Raw genomic sequence first — 17,145 nt, 5'->3', positions numbered from 1 at the left:
CAGACTTACCGTAAAAGTATTTTTAAGCAGCGCGTAAAACATTACAAAATGAGAACGTTTAAAAAAGTGCCGTTTTTTCATACCATCCCCCAAAAAATACCTCATTTATTACTGAGTCGACACGTAAATCCACTCTTATGTAATTGCTAATGTTTACACCATCTAAAATAATCATAAACAACAACAGTAAATACCATTCATTCTTACTAAACGTTTGAGTTATTTATGACACCCTTCAGTGATAGTGTGACACAATTCCAATTCTTTTAATTTTGTAAAGTGTGTCTATGATCCAGCCTCTTCTCCGACCGTTGAATTCAAAAACGAGGATTAATTCAGCCTTGATCCTAATTGATTGTACGTGAAAACTTCTATTAGATTCCAACAAGAACAAGACAGTACTATAAAATTTATATTGTTATCTGATCAGTGCAGTACTGGACTAGATAATTTGCTCCATCATGGGATTAATTACACGTAGGTACATATCAAATATCAGAGAATCCACCTAACAATTGCAGCTTGTCTAGGATTACATTGCAGTTTTGCAGAGCAGATTTAAATCCATTGCCTTAAAAAAATTAACAACGCTCTGTCGACATGTAAACCGTTATGTAACTTTATCAGGTCCCACATACCAAGAGAGGTAATAATAGCATGTAATATAAAACCGATGCTATTTTTCAGTATTCAGTGTGCTAACTTGAATTTGGCAGGTGCAGCCCGCATGCTCTGAGCACCCGAAAGGATAAACCCGGCCCTGGTCCCGCCTAAAACACTATCTAAAAATACACATAAGTGTGACAGATGCATTAAAATTTGCATAAAAAAGGCGCTCCTTCTACCCGCATGAGTCTTGGCTCGTGCCTGATTTACAATTAGATTCAAAAGTGCGACAAGCATGTCAGCTTGCAAACTTATTTAACAACAAATATGTAAACGATTTTATCAATGGAACTTGTTTAGACTTGTAGGCTTCAAGCTTCACATTGCTGGAGCATTGCTCATCCTCGCTGAACAGGTAAATTGGAAAAATCGAACTAAAGAAGCGTGCGCTCGAGATAGTGACTCATACTGAAGAAAAATCGGTTAATGACATAATAACAATGTTTTTTGATGGATAACGAACTTGTCTCCGAAATAAATTATGACGATAGTTTTCATTCAGAGGAAGTGGTTTGTGCAAATAAATTAATAATGATGCAACTTTTTCTTGCAAACAGGATGCATTCATAAATAAAACTGATATTAAAGTCATAATATTCTGATAATGTTAATTAAAATATGTTTTAGTTTTTATTAGTAAATGGTTCTCTGCATGTCGAAGAGTGTGTGAACATGTTAGGTGTGCTAAGCAAGCAATTCCATGGGCCATAAATTTATTTTATTTTATCTGAATACTGTTTATAAACTTTATTAAATAAAAAAAATTGTTTTCAATGGAAAATAAAACGAGAAACGCAGCGGTAGTTCTTCGCTGTAGCGTTATAATTGTTTTACTTTAATCTTTTTATTTGTTTATCGACTTTTGCCATGGTAGTTTTTAAAAAATCTTTAAACTGAGCGATAAGATAATAAAACTCAATTCCTGCACTTTAATAAGTTAGCAAAGTTTAAGTTCATCGTCGTGAATCTCAGATGGCAGATACAAGCGTAAACAATTGACTTGCTAATTTTTAATAGTCGTTAAACCGTACAAGTTTGCGCAGGAAAAAGCCTGTTGGATCCTCTTGTTTACGCATATCTATTTCTAATTTTTCTGACGTTGATAAATAGGACAAAATATTCAAACGCCCAGGGCAAAACAAATAGCGTTTACGCTAGAACTTTAGAGAGGTAATGTAAATATTTATACACGTGTAATAAATAATTTTATTCATACATATATACAATTCGAAGATGAAAATATACAAAATGTGCTGCTCCAATTCCCGCAGGACTAGACTAACATCGGCATTTCTACACTAAAGAGCTTTGGGTTAAATGCTGCATGGTTTATTAAAATGAACATCACAATCACCAGTCTTCAATTCAATATTAACCTAATGTAAGTTTTCTTGCTCGGGTTTCTTGTCGGAAAGAGCAGTCTTCCTCACTTGATAGAATTCTGCAACAAAAAACATTGATTAGTTTAGTTAATACAAAAAGCAGACACCGTCAATGTGCACAAGCCATAAATTTTACGGTATGAAAGCAGTTTTTGCCGAACCTTCACGGTTTTGTAATAACAATAATAAAGAAAAAATTGACTGCTGTTAATAAAACTTGCATCCTTCCACAATCCATCAGATGTTTGACGCGAGTACCATATGGTCGGAATTCTCTACCTTTGGAATATTTTTAGATGAATTCGCAGATGCTGTTTCTCTCCAACATATGATTTAACCAGATGTTCTCTAATTGGATGCGGCCAAAATTTACTATATAAGGCTCGTTCGGCAACACGTGAACGTAAAAATACGGCAATTAAACCGAAGTTGGTCAAGCGTGACGATTAATAATTATGCAGTTCATCCGAAATTTGCGCTCCGTCGATAATCCTTCACCCCAAAGTTGTGCAAACATTTTTAAGTAGCCGCCAGTCGCCCACGTTCCCCTAGCCGTCTTTAGCATAACACCTTGCTTTCCCATTTCACGAGCTGCAGCTTGCACTTGATGCAACCTTTGATTTAATGTTTCCAAGTTTTGGCGCCAATCGAAAAGGACTCAGGTAGTTCGATGAATGAATCACAGGTATGGCCAAGTAAAATGTGCACCTTTCTTGAAAATAACCGCCGCATTCTCAAAAGATTGAAAGGTGCACATGTGGGTAATCTTCTTTTTGGCGCTAATTCACTTGCTCTTAATTAACTCAATTAAAGAGGAAAGGATGAATTTACTTTTTTGCGCGCTAATTGGAGATGGGTGGGACGGAAATTATGCGTCGTTAATGAGAAGTTAAAAATTCGTTAGATTCAAATTTGTTTCCATAAAAATGTCTTTAGAGTCGTAATTGGGTACTGCAACGGAGAATAACAGTTTAAGACGGATCTAATGGATTTTAAATTGTGGTATTATTTATGAAGAGAGAATGAGGCTAGACCGGAGGGAGACGAAACGTTTAAGCGTCTGGGGCTATCACGTCTAATAAGGCACGTACAATAGAAAATGGATCAATATTTATTATTGATCTCATATGAGAACGGAAACTCAAATTTTGTATCAGTTCTGCCTTCTCGGGTTTCCCTTCCCAGGACACAAATCGCGTTTTCAACAGACCGTAACTTTGTGGTAAAACAAGATAAATATCAAATAACGGTGTCCTAAATGAATTAATTATTCCAATCGCAAAATACCCACGTTCGTCTTTGTCGACGACTTCGCAACATGGATGAACAGAAATGCGGAAATGATTACCGAAACGGATACCGTCATTATTTCCATGACTCACCTGTGATTTTTCTGTCCATACTATTATAGGGCTGTTGAAAAAGCACTCTTCTCTTAAAACTCGCAGCTCTGATTTTACCACTACTTTTGCGTTTTCTAGGAGTTTGAGCATCCAATCTTTGATTTTCCATATTTTCGATGTCTTCGACGTTGAACCCGAATCGATCCTTAATCCTTTCCCAATCTTCCCGAATTTGCTCTTGTAGTAAATTTTCGACGTCCTGGACGTCGGGAACACCGAACAAACATTTTTTTATCGCGTTGACTTCTTGGACGTTGTTGTCGAGAGATGTCTTCGGTTTGAGGATTCTCTTTTGGAGGTTTTTCGATACGTGGATAATTTCCATTTTTCACGACGTTGAACCGGGAAATTGAAGAGCGAACACGACGCGAACAAGCAATGACGAAACACGAGTGAATGTTGAAGTTTGACATGCATCGGGGAACGTGGATAAAGCTTTCATGGCCCCCACCATGGTACAATTAGACCAATGGGGGTCTGGGGCCTGGTCGTGGCGGGGGCATATCTGCAGGAATAGGATGAAATTTGTGGATATTTTTGGGTGTGTGTCATAATAATTCACCTAAAGCGCATAAATTGATTGCAAGGTATATAAAAAGTTACTAATTGTTTAAGGTTCTATTTTCTAAAGCGCAATGTTGTCTTATTTAGCAAAGAATTAGCACCATGCATGACTCAACCTATGATCATAAATTGGGACACAATTGTAATCATTCCTTTGTAAAACATCTTCTGGGTCAAATTATGGTATAAAAACGTCATTTGTTGTGTAAAATTAGTTATCCCACATAATGGGCGATCATTACTTATTTCAATTTTGTCGCAGTATAAATCGCTTCGTTACAAATGCATTAGACCCAACTATTCCTATCAGATAGTCTTTCACAACACTTTAGGATAATGACAACTGAATTTAACGACATAGTTATGGCGTGGATTTGCCTACATAGCTGCAGAATGATAAAACTTTCTTTAGCTGTGACAAATTAGATTTTTTTCGGTTCTAACACAAAAGCACCGGAAGGTAGCAGGTAATTAAACACTGATTGCGGTAAGTACGTTGTTTGTCGTATGTCAACAGCACATGTTTTATGAACAATTAGATGTCGGAACCACGTGTTTAACTTTCATATCAACGGCAAAACTAGCAACAAAAAAAGATTTATAACTTTGCAGCTGTCACGTTATTTAATTATGAAAATCTGCTTGGGCTAAATAATCTTGCAATTTTTTATGACATAACAAAATCGGGGACTAATCTGACCACATTGCACCTGTGTGATCCGCTCGGATAAGCGCGACTTAAAGAAAATTGTGTGCATCCTGGCGTAAAAAAACTCCACCGAAAACGTTTAGACCGAAATAATAAGCAGCGAGTGTTAAATTAATTTCAAAGTCGTCATGTCTAACGACCGTATTGAAAAGGACTAAAGAAACAGGTAAAATGGTAATGATATGTATGAGAAGCTGTTGAAGGGTTCTGAAGAGATCGCGTGGGAGTTGTAACCGTCTCTTGTAGAAAAAATCTTTTCTGTTATCTTCACATTCATTATAGTGACGGTTAAAAGCGCGATATGGTTAAATCACATCAAATTAGGGGGCTTCATGAGGATAATCATTCTGTTGCCAAAGTAGAATAGACAGGATGTTATATTCCGGTAAAGTACGGGAGAGTGTCGTCACACTTCTCTGCCGATGACGGTTACAATCAGCCACCATAACGTACACCACTGGAATCAAACATTCCCATTATCAAACCCAAGCCCGGCGGATCCGTGTAATTACAGCAGATTATCACAGAGGATATGTGCAGTGTCAACATGAAGAGTTCATCTACCTAGTCAGTCACTTCGATCGTTTTTAAATAATATTTTGTTTAGGGTGTGTCGAGAAGAAACACGGGATGCTCGTCTCATTTCCGGTGAATTCCAGGTAAAATGAGTAAAAAGTTAAAGATATTCTTCGAAAATCTGAAGTATATCGAAGCAATTGGGATATAATTCGACGAATTTGAAGAGTGGGCTTATGAATCGATTTATTCTTGTTTTTTTTTGTTTAGAAGACAGAAATTGATACTAAACAGATCATTTTTATTCGTAAGAGTTATCGTAGAAATTTAAGTTTCAAAATATAATTTTGGCGCATCCACCATTTTTGTCAAATTAGAAAGTTCGTGATTTTTTTGGTGTCTTAAGGCGAGTGCCAAGACATTTTTCTTATGGAGAATCCCATGTAAAGTATCGTCCAAATATTTCGCTTATTTTTTGCTGTATCAGTTTCGTTCTTAATCTCAACTGCTTGTATTCACATTTTCTTCTAAAACTAAGTATCAAACATTGGAAAAAACTTTTAATTTAAAAGTTAAATGACTTGAAAATTCGATAATTTAGGGGTAGTTTTACGAATAGAAGTTTATGTCCGATTTTTGTGAATTTTTAAACTTAGAATTAGTAAAGAATACTTTCAAAATCACTTTCCCGCTAAATTTAAATCGATATTGGTCTAGTTATGAGAGAGATAAACTAAAAATTTTTCAGTCGAAGCTCTGAACTTTGCAGATAATTTACGACTAGGCGGATTTATAAGCGTACCCTCATTTGCGGTTTCTTGACCAGCTTTGGTAGTTGTAAATCAAGGGATTTCGTCTAAAATTCTACCTGCTTGTTTCGCTCAGAGCATAATAAAATGGTTACAATTAGAAGAGCGTTATTAAAAGTGCTAATAAGTACAAGCACAAGGAAGTTTCATAATGCTTGATGTATGAAATTATATGTAGAAACAACTATGTAGTATGAACATTCATTCAATTTATAGACATGTTTTCAACTAAAGTCTTTCAATGACACACGAATTAATTTCTCGACTATTTCACGGTGTTGGACGTAAAATTTTGAAAATGAAATTTAATAAAATAGTAATTTATTATAATTTTTCTTATTACATATTTTATTATTTATGTTTATTTTTTTCTTATTTCACTAGAATTTAAAAGTTCATCAATGAATGAGAAATGTTGAACGAAACAATATTGTTTTGAATGATATGACTCTATGGAGCAACCAGACCGGATGCAATTTACCTGATGTTTGCAATATTGGATTAGGGGTTATCTAAGAAGCTGACCGGGATCGACTAGGTAATGCCAATTTCTTTCATTTTGCCGCCGGCCGGTTCAACTCTTACTGAAAAACCCACTAAATCTTGTTCCTTTGAGAAGAATATAAATTTTAGGGATCCACACTTGAGGGTCATTTTGAGGAAGACGGAATTATTGAAATAAAATGCCCGTATAAAGCTTTTAATTCAAACTTTAAAGATGCGGTGGAGAATAAAAAGGTTGACTTCTGGTAACTAGAAAAAAATGAAGCATACATTGTAAATTCAAATCATAATTGGTACATATTACCAAATCCAAGGGCGGTTAAGAATAACACGAAAAAAAAAAGTGTATTCTGGGTGTTTGGTTTGGACAAGAAAGTGATATGAAATATGAATATATTTATGAAGACACAACTTTTTGGAAAAAAAAATGGAACCAAAATTGATTAAGTTTTATTTTGATCACATGTTGCTGGAATTAATTGGAATTAATTAATTAACAAAGATTGTCTATTCCGATCCGCCGTCATTGAGTTTGTATTACCTATGTATTAGTTAATTGTCAATATTGTAAATAAGTACCTATTATGTAAATACCACTTTTCTTATAAATACTTACTAACATGTACATTTACACATTATTATACATACTATGTATTTTGTATCTTCATACCAAATACGTATCTATTTGAAAATAAATAAAATTAAACATAAAACAGATAAGTTTAGTTTTTTTTAGAAAATTTCTATTTGGCATTCTAATATTAAATAATACTTTAATCTATTTATTATTTGACTAGTTAAATTATTTTTTGAACAACGTACTAATGTTCTTACAATTTTAAAATAAAATTTTTTGATTCGTATTATTTTACCCATGAAAAAGTATTTCTAAAGCCTCATTTCCACGGTCCGTTCTAGAGAGAACAGAATTTGATTTACGATGGAATTTGAGTTATTGCACCATATTTTGCGGTCAGAAAATTTGCAAATCCAATTGCACCCTTGGTTTACAATCCTCTGTTCCGATTCGGGCGGACAAGCTGGTTGAAACGCCGAACCACCACATGGACTGCTACATTTGATAGTAACCAACAGGTTTAATTACTCAAATTCCTTTAATTTGAACACTATTTTTTTATCATAATGTTAATAAGGTAAATAACACATATAAATGTGGATTAATTTTAATAAATATGCTGATAAATGTAGATGAACATACTTATTTCCTGCATTGAAATGTACAGAATCATTGTATGAAAACAGGCGCGAATGAATGCAGGTAGGTACGTTTCTTATCTCTGTGAGTGGATTTGCCCTTTTGAAATAACCGGCAAGTCTGTATTTTTGTGAATTTGGTCAGAGTTATTACCTGAAAATTTGAATTTTTAATTTCGTTCTATGAATTGAATTTTCTGGATATTAATGAAAGTTAACATACCAGACATATCCACGTACTAAGTAACTTGAAATATAAATAAAATAAAATAAATTTATAAACATTCTGTACTGGTTCAAATGCACGAACCATCTTGTCTGTTCGACGGACATTTCAACGCAGAACCAAGACAGAACGCACCGGACAGTTCAACACAGAACGCACAGAATAATTGAAATTAGCCGCTCCTTTGGAGAAAACTTTCAATAAACAATGCATTTCAGAATTTTTGTATAATTAATCTCGTTAAATAGGAATAAAAAAATGTTACTGTATTTCAATTGATTATTCCTGACATTATTTTACTGGTGGAGAAGTTATTTTAACATCAAGCTAAATATTGCAATGAAATATACAAAATTATTGTATGAAAACAGGCGTGAATGGATACAGGTATGTAGGTTTCTTATCTCTGTGAGTGGATTTACCCTTTTGAAGAAACCGACAGGTAGTATTTTTGTGGATTTGGTCCGACTTATTACCTCAAGATTTGAATTTTTAATTTCGTTCTATAAATTGAATCTTTCTGACTTACGACGGTTTATATGAGAATTTACCTACAATATAAAGTTTACTGCTTTAATTGAACGAACTATCTTGTCTGTTCGACATCGGTTCGGCGGACATTTCAACACAGAACAAAACACAGAACGCACAGTAATAAAATTGGCCGCATAGAATGAACCTAACTTATGAAATTATTTTGTACGTTCGAAAAACAGGGATTTTTGTATGCTTGGTCTGCGTTCTATGAATTGAATCTTTTGGATTTTGGTCAGAGATATTACCTGAAGATTTAAATTTTTAATTTTGTTCTATGAATTAAATTTTCTGAATATTAGTCAAAATTACCATAGCTGACATATCCACGTAATAAGTAACTTGAAGTATAAATAAAATGAAACAAATTTAAGAACATTCTGTACTAGTTCAACTGAACGAACGAACCATCTTGTCTGTTCGACATCGGTTCGGCGGACATTTCAACACAGAACCAAGACAGAACGCACCGGACAGTTCGACAGAGAACCGAGACGAAACGCAGAGAACCTAATTAATTTTTTTTAATTGCACTTCATGATTGCTGACAATTGATTGGTAAAAATGAAAGTTATTTAACATCAAATAGTAGCTGCAGTTTTCAGATTATTACTTATGAAATGGCCAAAAAAAAGTTCAAATGATAAGATTTAAGGTCATTCTCAAATATCAAACGTAGCGTATTTGATCAGTGGCTATTTAATTCTCCTAAAAATTATAACACGTCGGACGAACAAGTTGGTTCTGTCCGTTCTGTCTTGGTTTTGTATTGAAATGTCCGTCGAACCGATGTCGAACAGACAAGATGATTCGTTGAGTTGAACCAGTACAGAATTTATTTAATTTCATTGATCCTTCAAGTTTCTTATTTCGTAGATATGTTGTGTAAGTAAATTCTACTAAAATCTATTTAGCAGATTTAATTTACAGAATCATATAAAAAATTTAACTCTCCAGGTAATAAACCCAACTAAATCCATACGAATACAGAGGCCTGTCAATTACTTCAAAAGGGTTAATCCACTTACATAGATAAGAAACCTACCTGTATTTATCCACCTTTTTTCATACAATGATTCTGTAAATTACAATGCAGGAAATAAATATATTCATTTGCATTTATCGCCATCTTTATTAAAATGAATCCACATTTATATAAGTTAACCTTATTAACATTATGATAAAAAATTAGTGTTCAAATTAAAAGAATTGGAGTAATTAAAACTGTTTGGTTATCACCAAATGTAGCAGTCCGTGTGTTGGTTCGGCGTTTCAACCAGCTTGTCCGCCTGAATCGGAACAGAGGATTGTAAACCAAGGGTGCAATAGGATTTGCAAATTTTCTGACCGCAAAATATGGTGCAATAACTCAAATTCCATCGTAAATCAAATTCTGTTCTCTCTAGAACGGACCGTGGAAATGAGGCTTACCAGACAGAGGCAAAATAAGCATTTATCGTTTTACAATCACTTTACGATAGCACAGTAAGGGGTGTTGTAAACAGAGGTACCGCTTGACAACCTTCCCGATGTGACAGCTCAGCTCGAATTCTGACCAGCGACGAGTCTTGGCACTCGCCAATGAAATGCTTGCATATGCTTGCAAAATGAGATGCTTGCATAAACTTAATTAAGTTAAGCTGCTGATGAAAGGCTTTTTTCACAGAAAGTCACAGTATTGAATTAAAAAAAAAACATTTAGATAAGGGCTATGACGCTATTCTATTGTTTCACAAAAATTGCATCATTCCTATTTCTTTAAATCATGTTCCGATTCTGTATTTCTCTAAATACTAGACAGAAAAGCACATTACAATACTTGTGTGGTTTTCTAAAAATTGGTCTAGGACTTTGTTATAGCAAATTCCTGACTTGTTGCCCACTTGCAATGCAAATAACTAGAAGTATTATTTATAAAAATGATTTTATTAATATGAAAATGTTTTAATTATCTTAGCACAATTATGGCAGTGCTTTGAATTTTACAGAAAGAGAAACACAGGATATTCTAAAACATTTTGCATTGTTGCAACGCTTATTCCAAAATTTGTGCTAAAAATGAAAACTGCTCCGTGTTTTTTTGTGAGAATTTAAATTATTTGTTTTCCGATTTTCTATATCAGGTATAAAAATGAAGTAAGTTAACACTTCAACAAGCCAAAATGATATTACTAGATCTTGTAATTTTTTTAATAAGTACTTAATTAAAGAGATATCACTGATAACGTGAAAGATTTCTCATCAATGTTAAAAAAATCAGTTTATAAAAAGCTTGAAGTTAAAGATTTCGTGCCTGGATAGTACAGTTCCATGACATATCGACGGCTTTAACCATTTTTTTTATGTGAAAAAAATAATTGATCGCCAAAAGAAAAAATTTTTTACAGTTTGATTGTAGGTATACAATTTAAAAAATTGCGTAGCTTTAAAATCGTAAATGGGACGGCACAAATGGTTTAGACATAATTGTTGCCTCTTTCTATAAAAATAACTCTGAGTATTCATAAATTCAACTTTTGTAAAATATCATTTTAGCAATTTTCCAATAGGCAAAAATTTGCATTTTTAAATTTTCAGTTTTTCTTCAGTTTTTGTGTAGACGAAATCCAACTTATCGCAATAATTAAAAAAAGTACTCTTATTCAACATTTAAATTGAACTAATTTGCACAAAAACTGCAAACAACGGAACAAAACCACAAACTCGGAAACTAATAAATAATATTACATTCACTTATAAAGCCTAATTTCAGCTGTGTCACAACAGAACAAGGGTACGCAAACGAGAGCAAATTAATCCCCCTCGTATTTCCCACGCCCATAAATTTATGGCATAAAATCTACATTATTTACGATATCTAATCAATTTAACATATTTCTCTCGAAAACAGGTACTGAAATGTGTTAAAGAGGAAATGAATGTAACGTACAGTTAAGCACTACGAACTTTTCCCATGGATCCCATCGAGAGAATGGTGGGTGCGCCCCAATATTTTTAATCGTTACAATTCAGTAATTTTTGTTAATGTGTCCGGTCGACTAGTGATCGTTAATAACGAAATGTGAGTATCATAAATTTGCCATTTTTCAAAATTATCAAATTAATTAGGTATCTCCCTCATTTTTTATATAATTTGGACAGTTGATTGATTATGTGCAGATAATTTTTAACAGATCTTGTTGACAAGCAGATGACTCAGTGACATCACCGCCCCCACATGCGCCAAAGTGTTCATCTTTCAACCCTTTATATTATTGTCAACTGGCACAAAGCTTATCATCAGTACATCAACGCAACATTTGCACTAATGATGTGGAATTCATACCAGATTTTCCATAGACATTGAAAAAACGAAACAAAACATTAGGCAAGCAGATGGTTTAGAAATGTGTAGGTATTATGATATAAATTACATCTGCATCATCATTTGGGGCAGGTGTCAATTACCAACCATTGAAAAACCGTACGGCACGAGACAAAACTATCATTATGTTATTAAATTAGACCGATGCGTAGACCATCACTTCAGCTGCGCGTTCAGAAGGGGGAAAACTCTTCAACTTTTGTAAAAAATTAAGTGAAAAAACATGACGATCATTTTTAGTTGTAATCTGAAATCTCAGCTTGTTCATTATGTATAAATGGTTGCCTAATAAAATGCTTCTTCATACTTAAAAAGTTGTTTAATACTAGCCAACATCTCTTCATTCTAAAATCGTTATGTACAAATTTATAAAATTCATTCTATAAAACTAGATAATGTAGCTGAACAATACAAAGAAAATTCATAGTTTACACATCGCCGTTCGGTTTAAAATCGCGTATTTCTCTTCTCATATTCCTGACACAGCAGTAGATAAAAACGACAGCAATCACAAGAAACCCGACGCATCCTCCCACTATTTCAGCCACCAGAACTGCATCTGAAACCGTTTTAAGATCACGAATGTTTTTACGATAATCGATCCCACCTGTGGTAACATTTTGGTCTGTCTTCATAAACTGGTTATAGCTGAAGTAAATTTGAATTCCTTCGTCTAAAGTAATCAATTTCGTGTAAACATCAGATTTATCTGCGGTCTCTGGAGGAAGAACACTCTCATATGTGTGCATTCGGGAATCTAAAAATAAACAACTAAAAATAAATGCAACAGCTGCTTTTTACTTACCTTGAACAAGATTGAATTGCACCGAATTGGAGTTTAGTTGTAACGAATTGTTTAAATGAGGGGTGGACGAGTTCCAAGTAATGTTTACTATGGGAGGAGAATGAGTCAAATATGCGTGCGGAGGGACGAAGAGATCGGTTTCCTGAAAGAGGTTTTGAATTATCTTGATTTCTCGATGGGCAACTTACGTTAATTGTTATCTTAAGCACGAATCTTTGGGGTTCCTCCTCGGTTACGTTAATTAACATTGCTTGATCTGGAGGAGTGTTAATAAGACTGTCGACGATTGACGAGAGATGGTTCTTTTTCTGCTCTGAAAAGAGGGCAGTTTCGACACCGTCTTTTTCGGAATCTGAGGTTGGAAACTCTTCTTCTTTGGTCAAATCGGGTTGTTCTTGTAGAGTTGTCTCAAAGATCTTCGACTTTTCGTGGACAGTGGTTGCGTCCCCCGCAACTGTCGCAGTTTCTTCTATTCCAATTGTTGTTTCTTCGATATTTTTTTCTTCAGTCAACTGGTCTGTTGATATTGTAGTCTCTACTGAAATTGATTTAGTCGTTTCTTCTCCTTTGATTGTTAATTGAGTCACTGTTTCTTCGAAACTGTTTTCTTCAGTTGTGGTAAACCGATCGGTAGATTCAGTCGTCTCTGCTGCTAAAGTTTTTGATTGAGCCACTGTGTCTTTAAAACGGTTTTCTTCAGTTCTGGTAAACCGATTGATTGATTCAGTCATCTCTGCTGCTACAGTGGTTGACTGAGCTACTGTCTTTCCTAAATCTTTGTCTTCAGTTGGAGTCAACCGATCTGTCGATGTGATAGTCTCTAGCGAAATCGATTCAGTCGTTTCTTCCGATTTGATTGTTGATTGAAACACTGTCGCTTTGAATTCTTCTTCTTCAGTTGTGGAAAACCGGTCTGTTGACTCAGTGCTCAAATTATTTTCTGTTTTATCGTCCGTTTGGCTAGAACTCGTAACACTTTTTGTATAATTTTCATAGAAAGTCGTAGTGAAACCACTTTGATCTTCAGTTTTGGTTGTGACCACAGAATTATACTGCGAATCTGTATATTTCTCTGTTGTAATTTCTTCGTTGGAATGCCTTGTTTTGCTGAATTCATCATCAGCGGTTGTACTAAATTGTTCTGAAATTTTGGTTGTTTCTCTGGTAATTCCTTCATTTTCTAACGACTCTAATAAATAAGTAGATTGTAAAAGAATTGTTACAGAAGCTTCAGTAGAAAAAAATTGATCTTCGGAAGTAACGACGTCTTCGAGATCATAGTTTTCAGTCTCTAAATTAATTGATGTGTTGTCAACAGAAGTCGTCGTAATTTCACTGTTAAGCTCTGTGGTGAGTGAAGATTCTTCGACTTCAACCAAAGTTGACGTATTTTTTTCATTTTGCTCTATTTCGACTTTTCCTTCACGAAACGCGGAAGAGGTTGTTGTTTCAACTAAATCCGTAAACTCATTTTTTCTTGTTTCCTCGAAAACCTCAAACTCCTTCATGCCTTTCTTTTCGCACTTGTCAAAAATCGCCGACACGTCCTCGCCGCTTTCCCCTATCTCCGTAGTTTCGTCGTGAATCTCCCCTAAAAGCTCCTCATCGACTTCGATAAAATCAGCCATGTCCTCGATATCTTCAGCTTCGGTTACAACCGCCACTTCAGTAGTTTCGTTCTCCAAATATTTATTTTGTTCCGAAGTCGTGTTTATTTTAGTTGCAGTATTGTTCTGCAAATCTTCAGCAACGGCGAAAACGAGTAAAACCTCCTCTTTGTCCCCAACCGGCGCCGACCCGACATCAACATCTTTTTCATTTCCTGAGCCCGGGTCACTTGTCGAATTATCATGAAATTTCGAATTTAACGGCGTGACAATGATTAGTTTTTCTGTGGTGGTCTGATCGGGCAAAGTGCCAGATGTGCTGTTAAAAACATCCATCAAACCGAACGATACGATACCATCTGTCGGAGCTTTTGTCCCAATCTCGGACAATATACCGACATTGTCTTGATTTTCGAGGTTTATTTGAACAAACAATGTTCCTTGTTCTTCTTGCTCAATTGCATTGTTTAATTTGTCAAGTGGTACGTTTGTAGTGAATACTTGTAAAGTAGTTAATCTAACATTACCACTTAAATTTTTAGTACGCACATGTGTTAATTCATTATTGGGAAACATCGAAGAATTTGCTTCGATTTTTTCAGTTGTCGCGTCATCGGCGTCCTCAGGAGATTGAGAAGTGACCACTGGAAAAAAAGAGCAAATTTTTAGCGCGCGAATTTCGCCACTTGGATATTGTACAACTTGTTTCCCACAAAAAAATCTTTAATTTTAAAATTTTGCTCTAAATTTATGCATTAAAATTAGAGGTACTTACGTCTCTCCTCATTTCCAATCAGTAAAAATAAGATAATTATTTTTAACACGGCCATGGCACAGCACTCAAAAACACCACACTTCCACTAGAGGTTGAGTCTGGAGTGATCTTTTGAGAAGAACACCCCGTCTGGAAACTATCGGATCGGCAACATCTTGAAATTTTTACTGTCATTGCTGAGTTATGAGGGGTGGTCTTAGGGTATTTAGAATACAATACTGGGCCTCTATTCGCCGAAAATTTTATAATTCCAGGCGTCTCACTTCTCATATTTCATGGGAAAGAGAAATTAAAAAGTCATTAAGAGGAACAGTTGCCTCAAATATCACAAGAAAATGTAGTTTATCCAGTAGGGAGGATTTTTATTCAAAGTTTGAATCTTCTAATAAAATTTTGTAAAAAATAAAATTGTTTTATTTTATCGGAATTGGTTGGAATCTGAAATGCAAAAATAAAAAGTGGTCGTTTGGAAGATCATTATAAGTTAATTAACTTTCGTACCCACATTTACCTGCTTGGCTCCCTACTTAGGCTAATAACTCAATTTGCATGTCACCAGTGCCTAAGTAGGTAAATATTAAACGTCATCAAGTCTTCAAATGAATAAAGGCTTGTCTAGACTTCTGACAAATCTACCTGGAGACATTCCTTTAAAAACCAAAGACTAGTGCACCTTCATGGGATGTGTTGGTAGTGCTTTTCCATGTTTTCGGAAGATTATTAATGTAAGTGCAATTTTTTTCTTCGTAATGAATAAATCAAACTTTTCTATTGTGTCCGCATCCCCTCAGCGTTTAACAACCAAAACATTATACCTATAAATTAATATCAATTTGCTTCGTATCCTGCTAGGGCCACGTGCTCTTTCCGCGTATCAATTTCCTGTAGTAATTAGTGGTTTGTATAAGGCAGCGGTTCTCAAACTAAAACCAAAATTTAATATTTGATACAAAAAAAAAGTATATTAACAGTTATAATAAAAAATGTGAGTAGTTTTACCAATAAAGAATTAATTCGTAGTGACAATACTTCAAGTGCGACAAAAGAGCTACACGTAAAAGAACTCCTTTTTTTAGTTTTGCAAATCTTTGGGAACCTCTGCTCGCGGGCAATCAAACGTACGACACGCGATCAGCTTTTTAAAATCGACGTATAGTTGTGGTAATTAAAAACTAGAAGGGTTGCCTTCCATTATTATTGACTATTGAAAAATTTAATTAGTGCAGATTTGTCAACATCTGGTTTGGCAAAGGTGGGTGTATTGAACTATTGTTATGACATTTGTTGATCGTCCACGGAACCCTTGCATGTTGTAAATTCTCGAGCAGACGCAAGCTTGGCGACAGAATAAATATGTAACTGTCAAGGAAAAATGATAAACTTGAGTGTCTTCAATTTTTGGACAGTTCTATAACGAAAAACGGATGGAATTCAGATAAAATCCATATCTGTTTTTATGTATCTACTGCAAAAATTTCATAAACAATGTTTTTATCTTTTAATATTTTTTTATTTGAATGCGATAAATGGTGGGCACGTATCGAAAGTTTTAATTGTAGGCATAAACAATATCAAATTTCGTCTAATTATACATTTTAAACACCTCTTTGATACAGCCAAAATAAAATGGGTCGGGTAGATATTTTTGCGTAAAAAACGAATTTTTTGAACTACTAAATTAACTTCATTATAACTACTATTGAGTACACTTTTTTTTTCATTTGTTTATTTTTTTACATTATTACTAATAAATCATTATGAGGCGGTTTACAGAATCAACTTCAATCTTTAATTTCATGTCATATTAATATTTTTTGACCAATCAAATGTCAGCAATCGTCAAATTAGTACCAAGATTAACTTAATTTCAATTAAATTATTATGTAAACCGGCCCTAAATTTAAAAAAAAGAAAATCATGCAGCATTACAGAACTTTTTCCTAAACTCATGGCAATGAAGCGTTGGGAGGTTGCCAGAAAAAAATCGTCCAGACTATATCGACATTCTTTACGTGCTTCTGCGTGGAATTTTTATCAAAATTTCCCAATCATGTAATGCCCATATT

General features: G+C 34.5%; 2 protein-coding genes across 2 annotated transcripts; both read right to left on the bottom strand.

Moving 5' to 3' along the window:
- Window positions 1-1,848: 1,848 nt before the first annotated feature.
- Window positions 1,849-3,853, bottom strand: LOC148169797 (uncharacterized). Its single transcript, XM_088043163.1, has 2 exons — window positions 3,431-3,853; window positions 1,849-2,107 (listed from the first exon to the last, which is right to left on the bottom strand). Exons 1-2 carry the CDS (start codon window positions 3,774-3,776, stop codon window positions 2,043-2,045), a joined length of 411 nt encoding a protein of 136 aa, XP_087899289.1. The 5' UTR covers window positions 3,777-3,853; the 3' UTR covers window positions 1,849-2,042.
- An 8,425-nt stretch (window positions 3,854-12,278) lies between these two features.
- LOC148169796 (uncharacterized) lies at window positions 12,279-15,134 on the bottom strand. Its single transcript, XM_088044231.1, has 4 exons — window positions 15,080-15,134; window positions 12,886-14,948; window positions 12,698-12,839; window positions 12,279-12,649 (listed from the first exon to the last, which is right to left on the bottom strand). The coding sequence occupies exons 1-4, from the start codon at window positions 15,132-15,134 to the stop codon at window positions 12,321-12,323; spliced, it is 2,589 nt and encodes an 862-aa protein (XP_087900357.1). The 3' UTR covers window positions 12,279-12,320.
- Between the last annotated feature and the right edge of the window lie 2,011 nt (window positions 15,135-17,145).

The sequence above is a fragment of the Gnatocerus cornutus genome, chromosome 8 (genome assembly GCF_029298725.1).
Source record: "Gnatocerus cornutus isolate USDA-ARS CGAHR chromosome 8, icGnaCorn1.1, whole genome shotgun sequence".
Lineage (NCBI taxonomy): Eukaryota > Metazoa > Arthropoda > Insecta > Coleoptera > Tenebrionidae > Gnatocerus > Gnatocerus cornutus.
Note: the sequence above shows the minus strand (reverse complement) of the source record. Positions and strands in the feature narration are given on the sequence as shown.